This window comes from Odontomachus brunneus, unplaced genomic scaffold (genome assembly GCF_010583005.1).
Source record: "Odontomachus brunneus isolate Ranch 3 - 2012 unplaced genomic scaffold, Obru_v1 Obru_scaffold_081, whole genome shotgun sequence".
NCBI classification, from domain to species: domain Eukaryota; kingdom Metazoa; phylum Arthropoda; class Insecta; order Hymenoptera; family Formicidae; genus Odontomachus; species Odontomachus brunneus.
Genome location: NW_022639531.1, coordinates 511536 through 535567, shown reverse-complemented (window position 1 = coordinate 535567; position 24032 = coordinate 511536). Strand labels below are relative to the sequence as shown.

General features: G+C 35.3%; 1 protein-coding gene across 2 annotated transcripts; it reads right to left on the bottom strand.

The window, feature by feature from the left end:
- Positions 1–879: 879 nt before the first annotated feature.
- Positions 880–17338, bottom strand: LOC116847613 (endochitinase). 2 transcript variants are annotated; one of them, XM_032822767.1, is made up of 10 exons: positions 17184–17338; positions 9098–9175; positions 7429–7758; positions 5364–5586; positions 4237–4360; positions 3880–4077; positions 3718–3802; positions 2693–2916; positions 2057–2236; positions 880–1247 (listed from the first exon to the last, which is right to left on the bottom strand). In XM_032822767.1, exons 1-10 carry the CDS (start codon positions 17263–17265, stop codon positions 1125–1127), a joined length of 1647 nt encoding a protein of 548 aa, XP_032678658.1. In that variant the 5' UTR covers positions 17266–17338; the 3' UTR covers positions 880–1124. The 2 variants fall into 2 exon arrangements, with proteins under 2 accessions (XP_032678658.1, XP_032678659.1); XM_032822768.1 differs by lacking the exon at positions 17184–17338 and adding an exon at positions 9380–9518.
- Positions 17339–24032: the final 6694 nt, after the last annotated feature.

The window sequence follows — 24032 nt, the reverse complement described above, 5'->3', positions numbered from 1 at the left end:
TCTGTCTGATTTACTGGAGTCTCGATTCACGAAATTTCAGCTTGTTATATTTTCAGGAGTAGTATAAATCGGGCTTTCCATTCTAGAGAAGACTTTATTCTAGCAATCCTGATTTTCTCATGACACAATTGCAAAACGGTTTAGACACATTGAAAAATCATTAAACTGCCGAAATTAAGTCATTACTCAATGACAAATTTTTCATACATAATTACGTAAAATTACATAAAATTATATATAATTTTACATTATTATATATAATTATATTTGAAATTTGTCCATTCATGATAATACATGTTACTTATATATATATCATGTATAATTATATATATAATTTCATGCATAATTTTACATAATTACGCATACAATTATATGAAATTATACATATAATTATACATAATTATGTATGGGCAAATTTTATATATAATTATGCATAAAAATTTTTTTATCCGTACCGTGATGGGCTCTTGCTCAGTAATTATATATTATTAATTATTACTTTTCATTATTATTGATATTATTATTATTTGGTACTATTTAGCGTTCCTGATTATATTATTATTGCGTAAGAGTACGTCCGTAATGATTCTCAATTCTGACAATTTGGTGAGCTCCCAACTTCATAATATCTAAACCGTTTTACAACCCACTGTACACGATACTTTCTTAAATATATACGTTTTTCCTGTATTTTCTAAAAAAGAATTTTCAGATAACGTCCTTTCTAAACTGACAAGTTTAATTTTTAAGATAATTATGCCAAAACTACTTTTAAATCTCCATCGGCTTTCTAAGTTAATCGCGGCATTAAACGATCGATATATGATGAGCGATTATAGAGAATAGGAGGAGAGTCGTATTGTTTAATAAATTCTTTGATTTATATTAAACTGCGCATAATTTATTGTGGCTTGCAACGATATTGTTCCACACAGTAGCGTGAATATACAAGAGCGTGAATATACAGGAGCGTGCATAAGTTCTCATACGCGGCAATATACAATAACGTAACGGAATTTTTTTATCACATAAAATTATCATAATAAAATTTCTCATGGATCTAAGAGATCCATGAACTGACAAAACGATTGAAATCGGTAGGATCAAATCACCGGCAGATCAGATCATGTCCTGCATTCTTCGCGATCGGCGTTGGCTGGCCAGTCGCAGATGGACTTGGACGCGTTGAAAATCAAACCTGGTGCGCATTTTGTCTTCACGGGTTTGCCGTGGTTGCAGATGTAATACTGTAAAGAGATAAACATAATGACGTAAAGAGTGTGCGAATATAAAAAAAATCTATTTTTCTATATCTATAAAATCTATGTGTATGTGTGTGGGTGTGTATGATTTCGCATGATAATAGTGACTCAACTAAAAAATTCTCATCTAACTCTAAATTCATATCTGAGTATCTCAGTTTTAAAGTTTTAAGCAATAACTATTAAGAGAATGCAGAAGTCGATGACGAATTTGAACAATGTTGATAACGCAGAGGCGATCGTCACTAACATAACACTTATCATATTTTTTATGCATATAGAACTAATGTAAATGTGTGTTGCTTTGTTTTACCATATTCAGCGGAAAATCTAATCCCACACATATGTAGAAATCTTTCTGCAAACTTTTCGGATATTCTTAAGCTTCTGAATTTAGATGCGAAGGTACAACAATGTCCTTCAAAGTTTTTCTGTTTAGAGCATCCATACGGTATATACAAGTTGCGGAACTTTTAGATTAGGTAAATATTACGCTGACAGCTTGACATTTTACATTAAAAATTTTTTTTCGTTTTTGTAATATATTGAGCAATGTTCTTATTTATTTTTGCACGTACTTTCATTGCGTAAAAGCATTTGTAATTCTGTGCAATCAATACGATGTAAACTTTGCAGAAAAATGTCAGTATTCTGTCGGTAAAGTTTTCAGCCTCAGCATCCTCTTAATATGAGCCACTGTCATATAGTAAAGTAAAAAACATTTGACTCGAACGATAATATAGCGAGACAGTTGAAATTCTCTACTCGACTTCAACGTGGATAAACGAACTTACCGTTGAGCAATCCTTGCTGGGGATGAAAGTATTGCCGTTGCAAACGACCTCGTCGTCATCAACTGGTTTCGAAGTAGATTGGGTAGGTCTCTGAGTTTGGTCGGTGGGATTAGGAGGTGCCTTAGTAGTTGGTTTGCTGCCGTCCGAGGGTGTTGTGCTGGGAGGTCTGTCCCAATCGGGCTGAAATCAAATCGCAATTGTCACACTCGCAGAGCGCTTTTACGCAGCCCAGCGATATTCTCGTCACCCAAATAAACATGTGTACGCAAATTTGACAGCAACTTCACTAGTCAAAGATTGTGTACCTTATCAGTGATTTATCTAGCACTCATTTATCACATAAAATGATAAAATATGAAAGAAATATAGCAAAAATGACCAAAATTTCCATTAAACAATGTGTCATGTAAAACGTAATATGAAAATTCAAGTGTAATTTTTACTAAATTTGTCCTGCATCAATATAACAAAAGAATTACATTATTGTATGATGTAAATTTAAATGATTAAATCAATTCAGTATATTTGTCTCATAAATATAATTGAAAAATTCTTAAGTTTCCATCATCGAGTGTTTCACGTCGTGATAGTCATGTGAGTCTATTTGGATATTTGATTTTCCCGCGAGTGTCTTACCCTGGGGGTGGTCTTGTAGTCCTTAGGCTCTACGGTGTAGCCTTGCAGGCCCTTGTAAATAGTGTCCATGAGATGATTCTTGGGACCACAAATTCCATGGAAATCATCCATATCGATGGCCCAGACCATAGCACCGCCATACTGCTTCTCCTTGATGAAGTTTATCTTATGGACGATACTGTCGGCGTCTTCATAGCCAACCCACTGAGGTGCGTTACCTCCTGCTGTAAATCAAGTTAAATATAAATTATCAACTACTGTCACACCGGATTTTTCATAAGTATCAAATTGCAAACATTATGTTAAATGTATTATAGTTAGGATCTCAGATATTTAGTCAATTAAAGTATAAAACAGCCAGTAAACTGTCATGGCGGATCTTGGCGCAAAATTGGGACTTTATTTTCGGGAGGATAATCATTTCTAACAGAGAGAGAGAGAGATAGATAGATAGAGAGAGAGAGAGAGAGAGAGAGAGAGAGAGAGAGAGAGAGAGAGAGAGAAAGTCAAATGCACACTCAGAAGAATTCTCAGACTAATATCCATCTTTTAGTTCTCAGACTAGAATCCATCTTTTAGTTACCCTATATTAAACCTCGATTTAATATTGAAAATAATTTTACCCGATAGTATCTGCCTCTACAATAAAAGAGAGTGTATATAAAGTGTCAAAATAAGATTGATGAGTATGTCACACATATATTGAATATGATCATCAAAAACTTATTTTTGTGTACACAATCGCGCAAAGTAATTGTACTTTCTTTAATAATTCAGATATGATACTTGATTCTATCAGAACTCTAATTGATGTCCGCCTCAATTGAAAAGTAAGGATGCGTCTCACAAATGATATTACTATTTAATAAAGAGATCAAATTACAATATTTTCAAACCAATCGTTCATTAGTACATTCACTCTATAGAAACTCCGAACTCGCGCCAGGAAGAACAAGTGAAAGACACTTTGTCCTAAAGCCGCGAAGAGTTTCCGTTTCGCAATATTTCCTTGAAGCTAAACTCACGCTTGTATGCGTAGGGCACTTTGCCGATGTCATCGTAGTCTTCGATCCATCCGTTTTTGTCTGGCTGTGTAAACTGCATGCAGATCTGCAAATAGTAATATCAACGTAATAAATGTGACTCGACTTGCTCTCATTTTAGCTTATCTCAGATCGATTACTTACCTCGTAGTAAGACAAGAATCCTGCTGCCTGGGTGAATTCACCGGGCGCGCCGCCACCGGCTTCCTTGTTGATCCAGGTTCCAGGCTTATAGTTTGTGTTGCCCTGACTGAGGGTGAAGGTACGTCCGTACAACGGAATTCCTACGATGAGTTTGTGAGCGGGGCATCCCTTGTCTTCCCAGAGTTGAAGACCATCGTGCTGCAAACAAGGACAGCAATCGGCCATTGATAACGAGACCATTAGTCTCTTCAACACGAGACAGATCGTCAACGAGTGAATTGATTGTGTTACGTTCGCGGCGTGAGAATGTAAGTTACGCTTTTGTCGAGATGAAGAGATCGAGTATCAAAGTCATACCACATTCAGTTTCTCGTAAGCGTACTGATCGTGAGGTCTTTTGTACAGCGGACTGTGGACATCCGCGAAGCCCGCCCAGTTGCCACGAAGATCGTAAGACATCACGTGGATGGCGTCACATAATCTGCGCGTATGTAATTAAAATAATTATACACATGGAATAATTATATTACATGGAAAAAACAGTATAGTCAGCACACATATAAATCTGGTTATGCCAATCAGATTCAGTAATATAACTAATTATAAGTAATAAATAATTGGTAGCAATCACGGACCAATTATTGAGTTACTGGCGTTGCAACAGTGATGATATTTTATTGCTTCAACCAGACTTTATCTATAATAAATGTCAGTCCAACTGACTTCTGATTGCTACAACTGAATCACGCACAACTACACTGAGAAAAAAATAGTTAATCTAACTAAAATTATAATTATTTTGGTTATTTTAGTCATATTTTCTTGGTTGTTCTAACACGAAAATAATAGTAATAGCATGTATATAAGATTATTATTACTATAATGTTATGATAAGACTAATAAAAAAATGATTTTTTACTATAATTTATAGTAATTATTTCTCTATATGATTCAAGACACAAATAACAAACACGTTTTTCTCAATACACATTGATATAGTTGATGTACCAAAGTAACTGTAAGTAAGTGTCAATCATACACATTGCCATCACATAAAGGTAAGTAGTGTCATGCAACTATGCTACTCATAATTAAATATTTCTGGTTAAGTGTTAGTAATTTTCTTGTCCGTACTTACCATAAATTATGATTAAGTGAACCATTTTTTTTTTATTAAACTCTATTATAACGTTATAGTGATAATAATCTTATATGCATGTTACTACTATATCTTCATGTTAGAACAACTAAAAGAATATAGTTAAGACCAAAAATAACTGAAATAATTTTAGTTAAATTAACCATTTTTTCTTAGTGAAGTTGTGCGTGATCCGGTTATGGCAACCAGAAATCAGTTATTATTTATTATTTATAATTAATTATAATTAGTTATGCGCGCATGCACGAACTTTCGTGTCAAGCATTGTATATTTTGTTGCTCGAAGACGTTAAACCATTAGCAAAAACGATAAGCGGTCACTTACTCGCATAACTCCGGCACATGGTATCCCTCGTTGAGACGGAAAGTGGCCATCGGCACCGCCATAGTGATCTCCCAGCCCTTCTTCCTCTTGTCGAATGCAGTCCTCAACTCTTCGACGAAATAGAAGAAGTTGTTTTTGTCACCGAAATTGCCGCCTCTATCGGTTGCACCTGGATATTCCCAGTCGAGATCGAAGCCGTCAAAGTCATATTTATCCATAAAATCTGCGAACGAAATCGAGAATTAAATTCTTCGCTTAAGAAAATAGTATATATACAATTTCATATAGGATATTGTATTTGGTATTATTTTTTTATTTAGTTGTACACGGAAAAAAAATGTATTTGAATTAACTAAATGTCTGTTGAAACATGAATATGATGATCCGGTTGAAATTACCAATTCTGTTAAAGTTGGAAGAGTTCTGTTAAAATTAACAAAATTTCTGATTAACCAGAACTTGCAACTATTTAAGTTAACCAGAAATCTTGTTAACTTGAACAGAATTTTGGTAACTTCAACCGGGTTTCTAGTTCGTTCATATTTCACCAGACATTTGATTAATCCTACCAAACTTGTTTTCCGTATATAGTAATTGCAAATGCTTATACAAAGTAAAAATATAAATGTTAATGAATGACAAAATATCTCAAGTTATATAAAAGATTTATTTAAATTTCTTATTTTTTTACAAAATTTCTTCTGTTTTTTGTATAATATGAAGTACTCCGGAATTGAATTATTTATACTTTTACTCTGTATAAACATTTGTAATTCTATATAACCAAAACAGTGCAAAATATCAAAAGTGCATGTCGATATCCAACATCCCTTTAATCCACGATAGACGTCAAACTTAAATATCCGTGAAATACGAGGTATTCCCTTCATCTCATTTTTAGGTGTATTAAAATTTGCAACACACAAAAAAAAGAAATTATGTAAATTTTATTCAGCGCATTTTCATTTACTCATGACTTTCGGAAAAATTATCAAAATCAAATTCTTTTCTTTTTGAATCAGTGTATAAAACAACAAGGGATATGGATCTCTTTCTATTCATTGTTTTGCGATTCAAAGTTAAAGAAAGTTGTAATAAAAAAACAAAACACATGTTTTTTAGGAACAATTACGTTTGAAAAGTTAGTAAATGGTACTGGGTAAATTTGATTTGTGCTTAGAATATTAGAGTTAAAGAAGATGTTTGTAATACAGTGTGTCTGACAATTATTAATATTTTCATTGTAAACAGGTAGAACTCATGAAACAAAATTCCTCTACTATTTCGCAAACGACCACGTGAAATTGTAAGTTATTAATCAAAGTAGATCAGTGAGTAATGCGTGTTACAATAAATGAGCTGTGATGATGGCGTCTCTCGCTACGTGTTTGAATATTAATTCAAATTGGGCAAAACTGTCTCCTACCATTTTGCAAATAACCACGTAAATTTGTAATTATTAATTAAAGAAGATTGATACATTATTGATACATTACCAATCTACACATTATCGTAGCTCATCTACCGTATCATGCGTAGTCATTCATGAATCCTCTTTAACTCTAGTACCTTAAGCACAGATCAAATTTATCCAGCAAACTTTTCAAACGTGATTGTTCTTAAAAAAACATGTGTTTTGTTTATTCATTACAACTTTCTTTAACTTCACTGAATCACAAAACAATTAATAGAGAGAGATTCATGTCCCTTGTTGTTTTTTACACTGATTTAAAAAGAAAAGAGCTAGATTTTGATAATTTTTCCGAAAGTCATGAGCAAATGAAAATACGCTGAGTAAAGTTTACATTTCTTGGTGTTTAGAGGATTCTAGAGTTAATCAATAATTCAAAATTTCACATAGCTTTTTGCGAGATGATAGAGGAATTCTGTGTTCAATTTGACGAGCTCTACCTACTCATAACGGATGTGTCAATAATTATTAAATACCTTGTACACATGTATATGATTCAACGAGTTTCCTTAAATAAATGTCACAAAAACCAAATCATGTTTATTATTATTAGTTTATTTTTCATATTTAGCGCTTTATATCATGAAGACTTACCGCAGATGCCGTTGATGAGTGAAGTTCGCTTGCTTCGATCGGCGACCATAGAGCTGTACTTTCTGCCACCCTCGGCCCAACCACCGATGGCGATCTGGGTCTTCAGATGCGGATGTTTATGCTTTAGGGCGACGAACTTTTCGAAGCCGCCGTTTGTTACGTCGAGTTCCTCATCGAGGATGAGGACGCTCCAGGTAACGTTGCTCACTCCAATGAAGGAGTAGACAATGTGCGTGCACAGTTCATTAGGAATGTCGTCGATGCCATAGCTGCCTATGCCCGGGCGATACACAGCCCAGTTACTGAAGTAGCAGACTATCCTTGGTTTTTCTGAAACATAAATTTTGTAATTAGCATCGCCTCCAAATTACACGATCCGAATGGACTTTCACGATTTGACTTTCGACTTGCATCGATTGATGGCAACTTAAACACTTTTTTCATTATTCTTATGCAGACAAATATATTCTGTATTGAATCATAAATTATTATAAATTTACATCATACTCAGATAAATGGATGCACGTAAATTTTGTGGCTGTAATCCGTATTGTTTCCACAGGTAGTACGAAATGTATCTATATTATTTTACATAAAAGTGGCGCAGCTCATAACATTGACAACTTAAAGTCCAAAGCTCAAAACTTATCAGTTAATGAAATTTTCAAATGCGACATAAACTGAATCAGTTAAACGGTACATAATTAAGGACAATATAGTAAAAAAGAAATAATAAATAGAAAGTATGATTAAAAAAGGCAACGTGAGAACTTAAGCACTCGTGATGGGAAATAATAATTTCAAATAAAAGAAAGTAAATATCTCATTTTATTTCGTTTGTCATCTACTAGTATAATAAATACTTATTATCTTGTCCTTTTTACAATTAATGAATGATTTACTCAATCAGAAAATAATTTTCTCGAAATAAAAGAGTATAACTGCTTGTTTTAAGAAAAGTCGTTTACAATGTATTTAAATTAATAGTTTACTTAATGCATATATATCGCATATGTGAATCCTAAGAAAGCTTTTATCATCATATTATGACACAGACTTGAAATTCTTTTATGTTCAATAAGAAAGACAACATCCCTTATAGAAATATCATACTAAGAATCATTAATAATTACTTATTTTCAGTATTAAAAATACTGGATAATAAGTAATTATTATTATATAATTATTATTATCATATAGTTATTATTATTATATAATTATTATTATAAGTAATTATTAGTATGATATTTCTATAAGGGATATCTAAATTTATTTCTATTTTTCAGTAAACTAATTATGAGACACGTAGATAACTTTGTCGATAACATTCATATATATTACGCGATTCAATACGGAATAAAGTTGCTGCAAAATTTACGTATATCTGTCTATATGGAGATAGACAGTAAATTGCTTGAATTATTAATAATCTTGCTCCTAATTTGTGTCTACGAGAAATTCAATTTCTTCAAACATTAGTTTGCGATACAAAGATCGTAAAATTGTAACGTAAAGCGCAAAGTGGATAACTGCAAGGCCGCGTTATGATTAAAAATAATAAAGAGCAAATATTCGATTTGTATTAACGCCGATATTTTTCACGATAGCGCGAAATGATATTTCTCGTTCATTCATCTTTATCTTATCATTGAAAGAGCAGATAGCTCACCAGTTAATCCGCACGCCAGGAGTGCCAGGAATAGAGGAACGGAAAGTAGCAGCTTTCCCGCAGGTATCATCTTGGAGCCTGCAATTAATCCAATGAGAAATGCCATTAAATATAACTAATTCATAACAACAATTTGTAATAATAACGCACTGGACTCGCCACTCGCGCGCTTCTATATTACATCGTTCCGTTTCTGCCTCGTAGACATTATCTTTCATACATATTATCAAATTAATAATGTTATTTCAGTGTTCCAAAATGATAATTTTGAGATTTTTATACCGATTTTTTTTACTTTCTTCTCTTTTTCTCTCTCTCTTTTAAGAAACTAGCCGCACTTATTCTATTCGAAAATACACTTTGAAGTCGCGTGTTCGAAACTTCGTGCGGTTTCCCCGGCAATCGACACGTTTCTGCATCGCGGCCGGTCACCTGAGCGCTTCATCGGACCTCCGCGGAAACTCCTTCGAGCGTAAACCGATCGATTTATCGCGGTGTCGTCGTGCTCAAGGGGAATGATCTATAACGACCGGTTCTCTGGAACGGGACAGTGAACATTGACACCATCGTGAAATCTTCAAGCGGATATAGTGACGATGATACCGGCTTGTTCGTGCATAAACGTACAACTAACATATGATACGCGGATCTCTCGGGATCAGCGATATCGATCTGGAAATTAACGTAATGCGAATATAAGAAAACACAGCTTTCAAATAATCTTTAGATAAAAGGCCAGAATTTAGTATTTAATGAATATCATATCATATTTTCAGCTTGGAGAGAGAGAAAGAAAGGGAGAGAGAGAGATATTATTTTTGTATTTGATTAACAACATGAAATAAATCTTGAATGAGCTCGATCGTTTAACGCTTATAAACGGCTGCATTAATAAATTTATTAATGTAAAACAGAATCAGCACGGTGTGCGACGAATCTTTTATTATAGTACGTATATATATATTTCCCAATAGTGCATAATAATTATAGCGGCTCGGTCGCGTTATAGTCATCGCTTTAATCGGCGATATGAATCTTGAATATCTAACTGTTTCCGCGAGATTATATATTCAGCTATTCCAGTCCGACGAACTCATCGATCTATCCTCGAATAGAATTAAGCGAGTGCGCGGATAACCGTTATGAGACCGGTCATATAATTATGTTATTTTAATACATATCCATTAATATCAAGTGCAGATTAAAGCAGAGCTGCACGGGAAATTTTTTTTGTGAAAATTACGTGGAAAATATGTCCCTACGATATTTTTTGTAAAACTAAAACTGTAATATGAATCACCGTGAAAATAGTAAATTTGATGAGCTATCAAATATCAAGAGAGATATAATTAAAAATTAAAATACAATACAATACAAATTGTACCACCAATAAAATAATTTGCTGTATTCTTTAAATTTCTAAAAGTGACGTGACTATCGAGTCACTTTTCATTCATATAGAATCAATTCTCTGCTCTAGATTCGTTGAATGGATATTTTCACTCGAAATTGAAGAGCGAATCTGGTGTACTTTATTGTTACATAAACATATTTACTCGAATTGATTAAAACATTTACTCATATGAAGTAAAAAATATTTCTAGTTTAATGAATTATATCTTTATTAAACTTGCTACATTTACATTATATTTTTCGTTATAAATATAATATAACTACTTCCGTATTAAATGTAATTGCACAAAAATTGCAAAATGTCTTTTTTATTGTAATAAAATTTAGTTACTTTGTGGAACAAAACATTAAAATAATTATAATAATTTTGTAATAAAAAGTCAAACAATCAACGGATTCGAAAAACGTTTGAATCGCAGTTTAAATTAATTCTCGCGTTGCGCAACGATTTGTCCTCCCTGTCGCTGCTTTAAGCTGGATGTTGACGGGTGGAACTCGAGTTACGAGAATTTAGTTGCGAGCAAGCAGAGAAAATCGTTCAGATCCCAATGAATCACCAGATGCGACACTCGTCGAGAGACGCGCGATTAAAAATTCCCGAGAACACACTTGACTACTTTAAATGAGATTCCGTAATTAAAGCCGGCAATCGCTATTGCTGCACGTCGCGTATCATGTTCTCTGCTGAGAAACATAAGATTACGCGCATCTGACGTCGCCCCGAGAATTCCTCGGTGCAATTTTCGCGCGATACGGAGGAAACAGAATTACGACTGTAATACAGTTTTGTGGCATTATAAAACGTACTGCGGGAAACCCTGGACTTATTCCTGCGTAAAATTGCGCAACGCTCGTGACTGCCGTTACCATGTAAGAAATGCAGACGGAAGTAACAGACGATCTCGTTGGTGACGCGCTCGCGCGTTTTATTCACGACTTCAAACTTGGGCTTCGCGACGAACGAATAGTCGTGCGAGTATTATGAAATTGCAAGAACTGAAAAGAGGAGAAGGGAGAAGGTTTTTGTTATAGAAATTAATCAGGACAGGTCCTATAAGTATATAGTGGTCTAAGGATGTTTCATAATAGGCATTACCCCCATTACAGCTCAGCTACGACCACAATAGACAAATTATGCATATAATTTCATAAATAGGCCATGAATTAATGTTGACGTGGTGTCTTAAAATAGGGTGTCTTAAAATAATTCTTGATTCAAAATAAGTAGTTTTGAATAAAAATGGATAATAATGGAATAAATTAGTTAAAGAAAAAGAGAAAGATGTAAGAAATATTGTAATATAAGCGTGTTAAAAGAGAATTTAATTTATTATATTTTAAGAGATCACGCCACTCTGGAGGAGCTGAGAAAACGTCAGAAATTTTTTCCAACGTAACTATAAGTGATCAACAATTTTCTTTAATTACAATGTTCAATATATAGTTTGATGAAAATTATATGGGAATAGTTCGAAAGAGTATTAAAAAATAACTAAATTATAGAATGCCCCGCAAAACTGTTTTGTTGAAATGTGCACTGATAATATACTTGATATCTCGAAAACTAATAATCTCATTGATTTCTAATTTGACACGCATATTCTTAACAATATTATTTAGGGCGCAACGTAGGGATCTTGAGAAAAATGAAAAATTGTAGAAGTTATAACAAATTGAAGATAACAATATTCGATTTTTGTTTAGAAAATTTAATTTTAAACATTTATTATAAAGAAATGATTAAAACTGTATCTAAAAAATCCTGTGTTGCATCCTAAATAGTCTTGTTAAGAATATGTGCTAATTAAAAGTCAATCGGATAATTAGTTTTCAGGATAAGGTACAGCGGGATAAATTGAATAACGGGGGAATTTAGATAATATTAAGCGTTTGCGACAATTTCAGAAAAATATGACATATAGCAGAAAAATATGAATATATAGCATGCTAACATAAAAGAGGGTGCCTCATATTTTTCTGAAATTGTCGCAAACGCTTAATATTATCCAAATTCCCTCGCTATTCAATTTACCACGCTGTAGCCTATCTCTCGTGTAAATCATCATTACGCTTTTCAGCAAAGGAGTTTCGCAGGATATCCTGTAACTTGGCTATTTTTATTGAATGTACAAAATTCGAATGTATATGTATAAAAAATATTATGTTAGAGAAAATTGTTCATAATTTATAATTGCGTTGAAAAAAAATTAATGATTTCTGACGATTTCTCTTGGTGACGTGCGATCCCAGTTTACATAAATATGTCAAAATAAGATCTTAACACATCACTTCAATCAAGGTCTAGTTAGACATACTAAGATAGAGCCTAGTCAGGTTTACAATGCTAGATGCTAATTTGTAAAAACGTTATATCTCTGTGTAAGACATAAGTGGATTAGTCTTTCTCTCTTCTTATAGGATCTTGATAAAAATAATATAAAAATTGTCAAAGTCCTTTTTAATCTTCATTTTAAATTTCTACCCATGTTTAATTGCAAGCAGAAAACGAGAGAGAGAAAGACAGAGAGAGAGAGAGAATCGCGTTTGCGTTCTACGCGTGTTCGACAGTAAGGAATACCGGTGTTACGAGTTTATCACGAGGCGTCCATAAGAGAGATTAACGACCAGGGTCCGCGAGCGGCAAAGGGGAGGATAGTGTTTTGAAGTTATAAAATCTTCGTCGAGGTTCCTTCTCTCCTCTCTTTTAGGCAGAACCGGCGCCGAATAACGATCCGGATTAGGCGACGGTGGAACGGCGCGTGAGCGCGAGCCCCCTTGGGAGGAATCAAAGACCGTCCTTCGGATTCTATGGCCACCGTGACAGGATAAGGAGATGGGTAATGTCACGGCGGCGGTTAAAAATAAACGAACGCACCGCGCGCGAGCCATGGATCCTCCTGGCATCGCGCGCGGGCAGATCCTCGTGTGAATTAAGATGCGCAATGCATCGGTACCCGCGACTTCTTGTTCCGCCCGTTACACTTTGAATACAAACTCGCCGCGCCGGAGCCGACGAGCGAGTCCTCGGAACGTCCGTCGTTGCTCCACGGCGTGTGCTCGTGTACTTTTGCAACGCTACGATATTGCACGTTTAACCTCTACATTGTTATCGATTAGTCAAATTCGCCGGCTTGGAGCTAATTTGTGCAGCGTGCATTAATATCGTGGGCTTTTTTTACAGGGTGAAGATTTCCAAATGAATCGAGTAATTTGATATTCATGTTTCATTTTTTAGACGTCCACCCTAGAAATACGCGAACTATTATCGACGACCCAGATAGATTTTCATGATAGCCACGACGTGACACAGTCGATGATGGAAAAGTGTGTGTGTTCTACAATTATTTTAATAAAATTTGTGAAGCAATAGGTAAATCATTAAATTTATACTTACGAAACAATATTGAATTAATCATGAAATTTACATTTATGAAGCAAATATATTGAATTAATCATTAAATTTATACCATACAGTAATGTAAACTCTTTGTTATATTGATGCAGCAATAAAGTTATTAAGAATTTTATTCAGATTTTCATGCTTCATTTCACATGAAGCGCGGTATGCAGTATGTAAGCTTAAACTTCCATCTTCATTTCTTTTCAAACGTAGTTTACGTGAGTTGGTTTATAACTTGTATAGTTATAGCCAATTTACGTATAGGAGAGAGTTGTTTACTAGGAAAAGCTGGCAAAACTGATTATTTTTGCTATTTTTTAACAAGTTACAAAATTAAGCAAGTAAAATTTTTAAACATATCAAAGATAGCTTTGAAATTCTTGCTTGGTTGAATCTGTCGAAAAACAGTAGAAATAATTTATTTCACCAACTTACTCCAGTCAATTAACATCGGTCTATCCTACTTGTCTATCTGGGAAGCGAGAAGATTTGATTTTTGTAAAATAAGAACCGTCTTGCGGTTTCTGTTTTTATCTTAGAACTCGAAAGAATCGATTGGAACAAACGGTATGAATCGTTTGGCCCGCGAAACTATTATTGGTGATGAGACGAAGGATACACAGAACGACATCCGTATTTGAAGAATCGCATGCCAATGGGATGAAGTTACGGACGATTCTCAGAGAACGGCCCTCAGAGAAGCATCCTCGTTAGAAGTATCCTCGCGTGCTACGACCACGTTGTTCGCTTTGTGCGAGACAAGGTAACGGTTTGATCCGGTCGCCCGATGTTAATTAATGTTTTGTTATTCGACATCGATCACGCAGCTCGCTCATCGGTAACGGTGAACTCTTACGAAAATCTCAGTATTTCTTTTTTTTTGTTATGATAATATGGCCGAAGGAGTAGTCTCGTGACTTACGCAGGCACACCTCCTGGTCTGACCTTCGCTTCGACCGTTGGAAAGAAAGCAAACGAACCTGAGCGAGTTTCGCCACACGGCAGATTCCAATAAAAGTATCTAGAACGACATCGCGTCTTTCATACGGAAAAGAAGAAGAAATCTAACCATAGAAGTGACGTTTTGGTGATGAGAAATTTACTTCGTGAACCGTTTTAACCGGAGTAGCGATGTAACTTGTTGATCTGAGCTAGTTGTCAACTACTGTAGACTAGATTAAATTTTCTAGCTTGTCATTAGTTTGTTACTGACTGATTATTCACTGAAATGTAGAATCGGTTTTGTGAATCTAGCAAATGTCCGACTATTTCATATAAAATATAATAGAATAGATATAATGCTGTCTATTCTAAAATAAAATCTAGCTACTCTATCAGCATTTCAAATTAGGTAGCAAATTAAAATTGAAGTTCTGTTATTTTATAAAAGCGGAAGTGAGCGTTACGTTACTTAATTGGCAACTACATAGAAATGAATATTCTGGTTTGAGAAGTATCTTTATTTTTGACATGTTAATCTTCAAATGAGATTACATAGTATTAAACGAAGATAAATTACTTGAACGACTATATTATTTAACACATAAAAAAAATCTGTTTTTATTATTTAAAAATAAGTGTCGTTAATAGAAAGTACAAGATATAATGTTGATCATCAATCAACGAAATTATTTGTGATCTTATATATGACGACTGATTAATATAGATTGTTGATTCTCCGATTATTTCAGCTAAAAGAAATTTTAATCGATTAATCGCCCGACATTGCTAGCTAGTGGTGGCAATGTTAGGCATAAATTCACCACCTTCGATAACCGTTCGATAACCGGCACGGCCCTAGCGAATAACGACAGCGCCGAAACGACGGACACTCGTAAATGACAAAGAAAAGCTCGAGACGGAAATTTAACGAGCCGTTGTCCCAAGTGTTTCCGACGTGGGTGTTGAACGGGTTGACCTTCGTTTCGGTCGACGAGGGGCAGAAAGAAAAACGAAATAATTAAGGAGCGCAGGCTCGGTAAGCGTCCCCGTGTCGACGAACCCTTCGAGATTCCATCAGATTCGCGCGTAGGCAGAGCGGTGTCGCGCGAGTTTTACGATGGCGCGATATCGTTGATGAACTTGCTATCGACAACGGGACCGGCGGAACGTGGCTTAATGGAAAACGACGATCGAGATGACAGACGCGATCGTAAATCGGTTTTTAATGAGCGATATAACTCGCAGTAAAAGAGCGCGCTCGTTAAACCCAGAAGGATCGTTGGCCAACGTTCTCTGGCGCGAGAAATAGTATTGTCGTAAATAAATTAAGATACTTGGATAGGTATTATTAGCACACATTGTCGGTTGAGCTCGGCGTCGCCATCAAACTATCGTAGGTGAAATAATGGACTTCAATGGCAAACCCGTGTTCGTAAAATATAATTACATTCGTTTCTCTCTCTCTCGTTCTCTCTCTCTCTCTCTCTTTCTTTTTCTCTCAGTTTCAACAATTTTTCACGTTAACATTAATCAACTAGTGCGCTAAATAAACAACTGCTATAGCTCGCCGCGTTATGAGAAAAAAGAATATCGTTCAAAAAAAGAATATCGCATCTTAAAATTGCAAAATCGGTGAATTGTCCAAACTGGTTGATTTTTTCACGAGGTTAAACCACTTCACTTCCATTGCGAGTATCGAAAAGCAAATTAAATCCATCGCATGTTGTATTTAAACTGATATATTCTTGCATGTCCCCACAATATAACTCACACAATCCATTGCTTCTATTACTTTTCCGCGGTAATACGCGAGATCCACGCAGTGTCACGTGTATCAAGTCTGACTATTATCTGTTGTCTTCCAAGGAAGACTAGCGATCGATGGAGTAAATTGGCTGTCATGAAGCCGCGAAACTAATTATAGGCAATGCAATGTTTAGATGCTGGAAACAAACCGGTAAACAAGTTGTCTGTTCACATAATTCTGACTTTCTCACCGTTTCTAACGACCGTCCCCCACTGTGTGCATCTCGCTTAAACTTTGAAGTAAGAATTATTAATTCACGTCATGAAAGCAACGCGGCAATCGACGGGCTAGAATCAACTAGTTAAAGAACGGGACGCGATGATCGTCCTGTTGAATGAAGAACTTAGTGAAGTAATGAAGTATTTAATGAAATAATAATATTTATTTCGATTTTTGCTCAGAATAGAAACGCTCGCGAAACGATAATGTTGTTCATCGATCACACGAGTGCGCCATCGTCAAAGATGGATTTTATTAGAGAATATCGCAAGGGCTGCGAACGAAGAGAGAAGAAAATGACTCACCTGTGCGACGGACAGATGCCTCAGAAAAATCGCGACTGAGCCCGTACGAGCTTAAGCTCATATATATCCAAGTGGGCCTCATTAGAATTCAGGTGCACGGGCCCCCGCACGATTGGCTGGTTCGTCGACCCTCTACCTCCCGTTGACGACGTCTCGGCCACGGGGACGCAATACGATCCCTCATCGCGGCCGCTCGTCATTCGCATTTTTGCAAAGCCAAAATAGACACCCCACCGGCACACAAACGTTATGTAGACGTTTGATAGATGTTCGAAATGTAATGTTCGTAGAACGTGCGAATGTCCACCTGGTCAAACGTTTGCTCGCAAACGGTTATCGCGGAGCGTTTGACAAACGTCCTTGCGACGTTTCTGAAATTTTCCTAAGTAACGCGTCCCGCAAAAGACGAAACGTACATAGCAAGACTTATTTTAATTCGTGTATTTAAATGTAGAAGCCTAACCGAGGGCTAAAATTTACTTAGGTCGACTTTCTAAATGGTACTGTTTCTAAAAACTGTTTTGTGTTTTGTTTTTCCCTTATAACCTTTTCCAACTTCATCGACTCGCAAGAACATTAATAGATATATATTTCTCGACATTGTCTACAGCAGTTTAAATAAAAGGCGTTGAATTTTTATCGTTTTTACGGAAGTTATGAGCAAATAAAACTGCGTTCAGTAAAATTTATCCGTGTTTAGGATTTACGTAACTTTTTGATGCTTAGGGTTTTAGAGTTAAGGCAGAATTCACTTTAAGAAACATTTTGTACGACTGACTTTCGGACTCTGGGATCACATAGCAAAAGAAGAACAAGACACTTCAAGAAAAAACTTCAAGAAAAAACAAAAGAAACAAGAAAACAAATTTTGAGAACAATAACTATCTGTAGATAAAAAATACAAAAAGAAAATGATTTGCTACTCAATATTGGCAACAGCATTGTTCTTGACAAATTTTCTTGATTTCAACCAGTCGTTTATTAAGTCTTGAACTGTGTCTGTGTTCACATCATTGCGAAGTTTTTTTATTGTAACTGCGGACAGGTTAGCTGCCAGTAAGGCGCATTCGTGTCGTTTATAGGAAGCAAGAAAGAACCAGAGAGAACTGGCTCTTTACTCAGAGCGTGCAGATGATTCCCTGGTATGGAAAAATATCTTAGAATTTTTTATACAATTTCTTCGAATTTTTATAAAAATTCTTTTATAATTTTGTAAAAAAGAGTTTTTCTCAGAAATTTTACAGATTTTTTTATACGAATTATAATGTACTTTAAAAAAATTCAGATGGAAATTATGAAAACAGTGCAGTATATATATTTTTCAGCATTTCTAAGATATTCCCAGAGTTCTACATTCCTAAGAAAATCTAAAATATTTTTGTGAGGTTTCAAAGTGGCTAATAAAAAATATATATGTCTATGCCCGAAATTCGACGATATGTCACACCCACGTAATCCATGTGTGCCCTTTCCTTTCTCGCCGATAGTAAGAAATCTTCCCTTGTAATTTAGGAGAAATTGAACGGGGGAAACGCTCGCTTACCATCGAACGTCCACGAACGGTAAACATCAGAGAGCGAACGTTTGGAAAAAATTGCAATAGCGCGATATACAGGTAGGTTGTTCTCGATAACACCCACTTTATTTGACACGTCATTCAGATACTGTGTTATCGACATCAAAACTTCACGCTTAGCTTCTAAATAGAGCACAGTGTCATGCGATACAATCATCCTTGCAATTCTTTCTTCTATACACGAGAAGTGTTGTGTTATGATTTTACCGCAAAATTTTCTTAGCAAATAGTCTTATTTCTTAGTAAAATCTTAAAAGCCTTGAATTCTAACTAACAATAGAAATAGGTGGCTTCCACACAATAAAGCTCTTGCGGTATATCGTTTATTAATACATTATACAATTATTGCGATTCAATTCGATCATATATACTATACCACTTTTTCTTTAATAATAGAAGTATTATATGTGATATTACCACAAAGTTTTCGTATTAATTAATTTTACTAATTAAGCCTTGAATCTTGACGAATAATAGAAATATGCGATTTCTTCAATAAAGCTTGCGGTATCATATATTAATATCTTATTTCATTACTGCGAGGTAATACGATTACTATGCGATTCTTTCTTTAATAGGAGTTAAGTTACGATATTAGAAATTTATTATTAATTAAACTTACTAATTAAACTAAGTAGGAATTTACTACTGACATCAAAGTGGCCCAGTACCAATTTATGGTAAACGTCACTGGCATAGTACCAGATGTAGTAGTAGTGTGATAGTACGGGTTTAGTATTGGTATAATACTGGGATGATAGGAAAGAGCCAGTATCGGAAAACAGTACTGTCACAGTACCGAAAATCAGTACTGTACCAGTAAAAAAGTATTGATTCCTAGCACTGGGGAAGTACCTATTCCCAGTACTGGGCCAGTATCAATTACTAGTAATTTTTATTATTTGTACAATTGTTAATATCACAACTATATAGTATGGAAAGAAAGATCAGACCATGGCGGGGCTGTTCTCTCATTTATACCTATATATGTCTATTTTTAATAGTCATATGAGGAAATAGTCTTTGGGGCGACGGCTGGAATCAAGAACTCGAGTTTTCCGCTTCTTACCACTGAGCTATCTAGGTTTCGCGTTAGTGAACTCTTCCATTTCCCCATAAAGGACATTGGTATCGTCCATTTTTTAGTACCGACACAATACTGGCCCAATATCCTCTATTGGCAGATTGTATACGATTCTTACTTGGATATCCAGTATGGACTTCTACGAACAGGGCCAGTAATAGCCTTTTTAATACTGGGCCAGTACTGAAAACGACAAACACTTTTCAGTAACGCCCCAGTACACGTACAGTACGATTATCCAGTACCTAACCTTAGTACGGAGTCAGTACCAATAATACAGCTTTTTTATATTAGGCTCAGTATTGAGCCAGTAAAACCGGACATCCGCTTTTCGGTATCGACCCAGTATCGGACCATTTTTCCGTACTGGTTTCCGTACGATTCCTACTTGGGAAGTGATTTCCAATAAAGCTTGCAGTATCATTTATTAATATCTTTTTTAATTATTGCAATGCGATTTGATTATCACGCAATCTTCTTTTCAATATGAACTGTTATGTTGCGATATTATCGCAAAATTTTCTTAGTAATTAAATTTTCTAATTAAGTTATGAATTTTGATGAATGATAGAATAGAATCAATATATATATAGGTGATTATTTCTTTAATACGCAAAAAGAATTATATTGTGATATTACTACAAAGTTTTCTTATTAATTAATTTTTAGTTTTTTAATTAAATCGTGAATTCTGACAAATAATAGAAATAAATGATCTCCAATAAAGCTTGCGGTATCATTTATTAATATCTCATTTAAATACTTCGCGTGCGAAGCACCGTCGCACCATTGCTTTCAATTTCCATCGGTTTGAAACAATAACAGAAATATTCTTCATAACCACCTGGCAGGTAATCAAACAGCTGTTAATATTGACGCATTCGATTGTCGTTTACCATTACGCGTTAATGAATGCGTTTCCAACAACCAATGGAACCGTGCAAATTCGGAATGTTATCTACTGAGGTGAAATATGAGCGATACAACTTGCAGGTGTATTCTTCTCCTTCGTGACCTCTTATGCAAGGTGTGTTCTTGCTATTGTTATCAACACTTTTCGTAACGCTTATCTTGTCAAGTTTGCAAAACTTCGCGTGAAGTACTAATTAAAAAACACGAATAACAATTTATCGTGATTAACAATCGACGAGTATAAAGGAGTTGATTAACAGTGCTACATTTTTCGCGACTGTTTATTCGTTCTCGAGTCAAATACTTCTCACTTAATTGTCCAAATTACGCAAGCGATCATATAATGTTGGTACAAGTGAAAACATCTTTGACCTCCGTGGTAAGACATTATTTCAAGGCACCTCTGTTATTGAGTTATGAGAATTACGTATTTTGGCTTCCGCTGCATTGTTAATGCATTATTGATTAGCACAAGATGCGGAAGAGTCAAGACACACATATAAGCGAGCCATAAATTATTAAATTCTATTTCTGTAATTTTGTTCCTACATAGCCATCTATAATTACACGTAATCATACATGAACACATGTATAATAAATTTCAATGTTTTTTAAGTCTGAAACTTTTCCGCTATTATCTTGATGATTGATTTACTATTTGGAAGTAATTGTCCCTTAACGGATGTTCTGCTGTATCACATTGGATATCATTGTAGATGGCAGAGACGAGATCAAAAGATTACAAAAATTTAAGAAATTCGATAGTTTTTCCTCAATCATTTCAATAAGGAAAAAAGGTACTATTGCGTTCATTATAAACTTTATAGCCAAAAGGACATGCACGACATTCTGCAAGTATCTCGAGAGTAGTAACCAGTTGTCACAGTCATGCCTGAACAAAAAAGAATATATATATATAATTACACAGAAAAAAAAGTTTAACTGTGTTCACATGAAATTGGTTGTAATGATATATATCTACACGGAAAAATTGCTGTCTGTTTGGAAAAAAAAGAAAATAGTTTCTTTCAACTAAACGTTGACATCACGCGCTGCTACAAACATAAGCAGTTACTTTAATTGTACTTGCACAAGGATATTTCTTTCCATGTATACATATATATGATTATATATAATTATACGTGACCGTGTCGAAACAAAATTACAGAAATAGACGTATAGAAATTCACGTATAATCATATGTATAATTGTTTTTTGCTCGGGTAGCTCGAGATTTCCTATATTTCGAGGTAGTGTGCCCACAGAATTTTTGGCCTATAAATTCACATGTTCATTCACGCGTGGATCGCGCGAATGGAGAATGATGGGGACAGATCGCGAGCGAAAAAGTCTCTGTTTGCTTTTTCATCTCTCTTGACTTCATATTCAAGAGCGCGTTTTTTGCGTTCAACCGTCACGCATTGTTAACGTCGCTCATGTATTTTTTTCCCTTCCTTTTCTTTTTACACGTTGCTGCCAATAACGATGGAAAGGAGAGAACACGAGTCTATCGTGATGCACGACCAAAAAGACATCGCGGTTTTATCGACGTCAATTTGAGGAAAAAGGATTCGACGGCGATACCGTTCGACGCTCGGAGGATGATCGCCCGGCTGCTTTTCGCGCATTGACAATGAGCAAATTTGTCAAATCTCACCATGTTGTATGGAAGATAAAATTATACAAAGTAACATCGACAATTCCAACGCGTTAAGAGATAAAGAGTTAACAATTGCAATAAAAATCGCGTATAATAAAGAAACTGTATGTTAAATGAAGAATAAGATGCGAATTTGGTTGAAAATGAAAGAATACTTAAAACGAAGAATACATGAATTTGTGCTAGCGTGACATGTTTAAAGAGAAATGTTGTTTAGAGTTAAAATTTTGTAGAAAGAATTAATAAGCGTTTAAATGTGAATGGTGAATAGTTCGAATATTTAATAAAATAAAAAAAAAAACGAAAATTATGAAGCCTTTTATTTAATTTATGATTTTATATCATTAGTTTAAATACACTCTACTCTAAAGTTTAAATGTTTATAACTTTTAATAGAATCATTTTTCAAAGAAATGTTCCAGATAAAATTTACTTCTTTTTCCGTAAAATTCAAATATGTAAAATTTTATAGGAGATTTTATTTGAAATTACAGTTACCCCTCGCCGACCTTGAATACATAAAACTCTCACGAAAAACTTTTTGATACGACAAATATTTTTAGAATATTTGGGTTGTCACACTTTATGTGGGTCACCCTGTAAATATATATATATATAGAGAGAGAGAGAGATAGATAAATAGATAGATAGATAGATAGATAGATAGATAGATAGATAGAGAGAGAGAGAGAGAGAGAGAGAGAGAGAGAGAGGAGGAGAGAGACAAAATATATATATAATTGTATGTAATAATTTTTCTCCGGGAATTGAATTGAACCACTGCGTGACTCCGGGGGAGGATATTCCACCGCTGCGCTTTGTTACCGCCAACAGCACAATGACGTAAATGTGGTGTGCGGGTGTGTTAACGCACGATATCGCATTAAACTTTCTCGATTAAGAATGAACGGAGAGTTTAACGCCGCTTCGTTCCACTCCGGAAACATAATTTGTAATCGGCCGGGAGGGTGGAGCGCTTTCCCGATTATCCCGAGAAGTTTTCGGGACTGGACACATTATTATCGCGCGCGCGCGCGCGATGCGTATTTTACGACAAGTTGGAAAAGCGGCTGACGGGCCGACCTGTGTTCGTCTGCCACGGACGTTTTCACGGGCTTTTGAATGTGGGATGAATATCGGCTCGCTCGCTCGCTCGCTCGCTTCTCAACGCCGCGGAGTCGAGCATTATATCGCCTTCGCATTTACGGAGCTGTCACTGTCGGCTCGCGCTCACCGCGTTATGAAAGGGGTATTATGTTTTAATAATGGACAACATCGCGCGTCGAATTCATCCGGTAGAGTGAAAACGCGTAACATTTATGTATTTTGTTCGACCAGCTTCGAATCGCATCGGCGTGATACGTACGAAGTGTGTGTACCTATGTGTCGGCCTTCGTTGCTTGTCGAAAGTTACGACGCTGGAGCGCTCTTTTTGTAGCCGCGCACATAGTCGCTCTCGTGGTTCAAAGCGGTAAATTAATTGTAGATTTACAGGATTAGCGGATGCGCCCACTTATTCACGCCGATGAACACCCGTTACGCAGTTGTTGAAAATATAAAGAACTCACGAGACTAAATGTTACTTTCTAAATTTCTTGGAGTGAAATTCTATTCGAA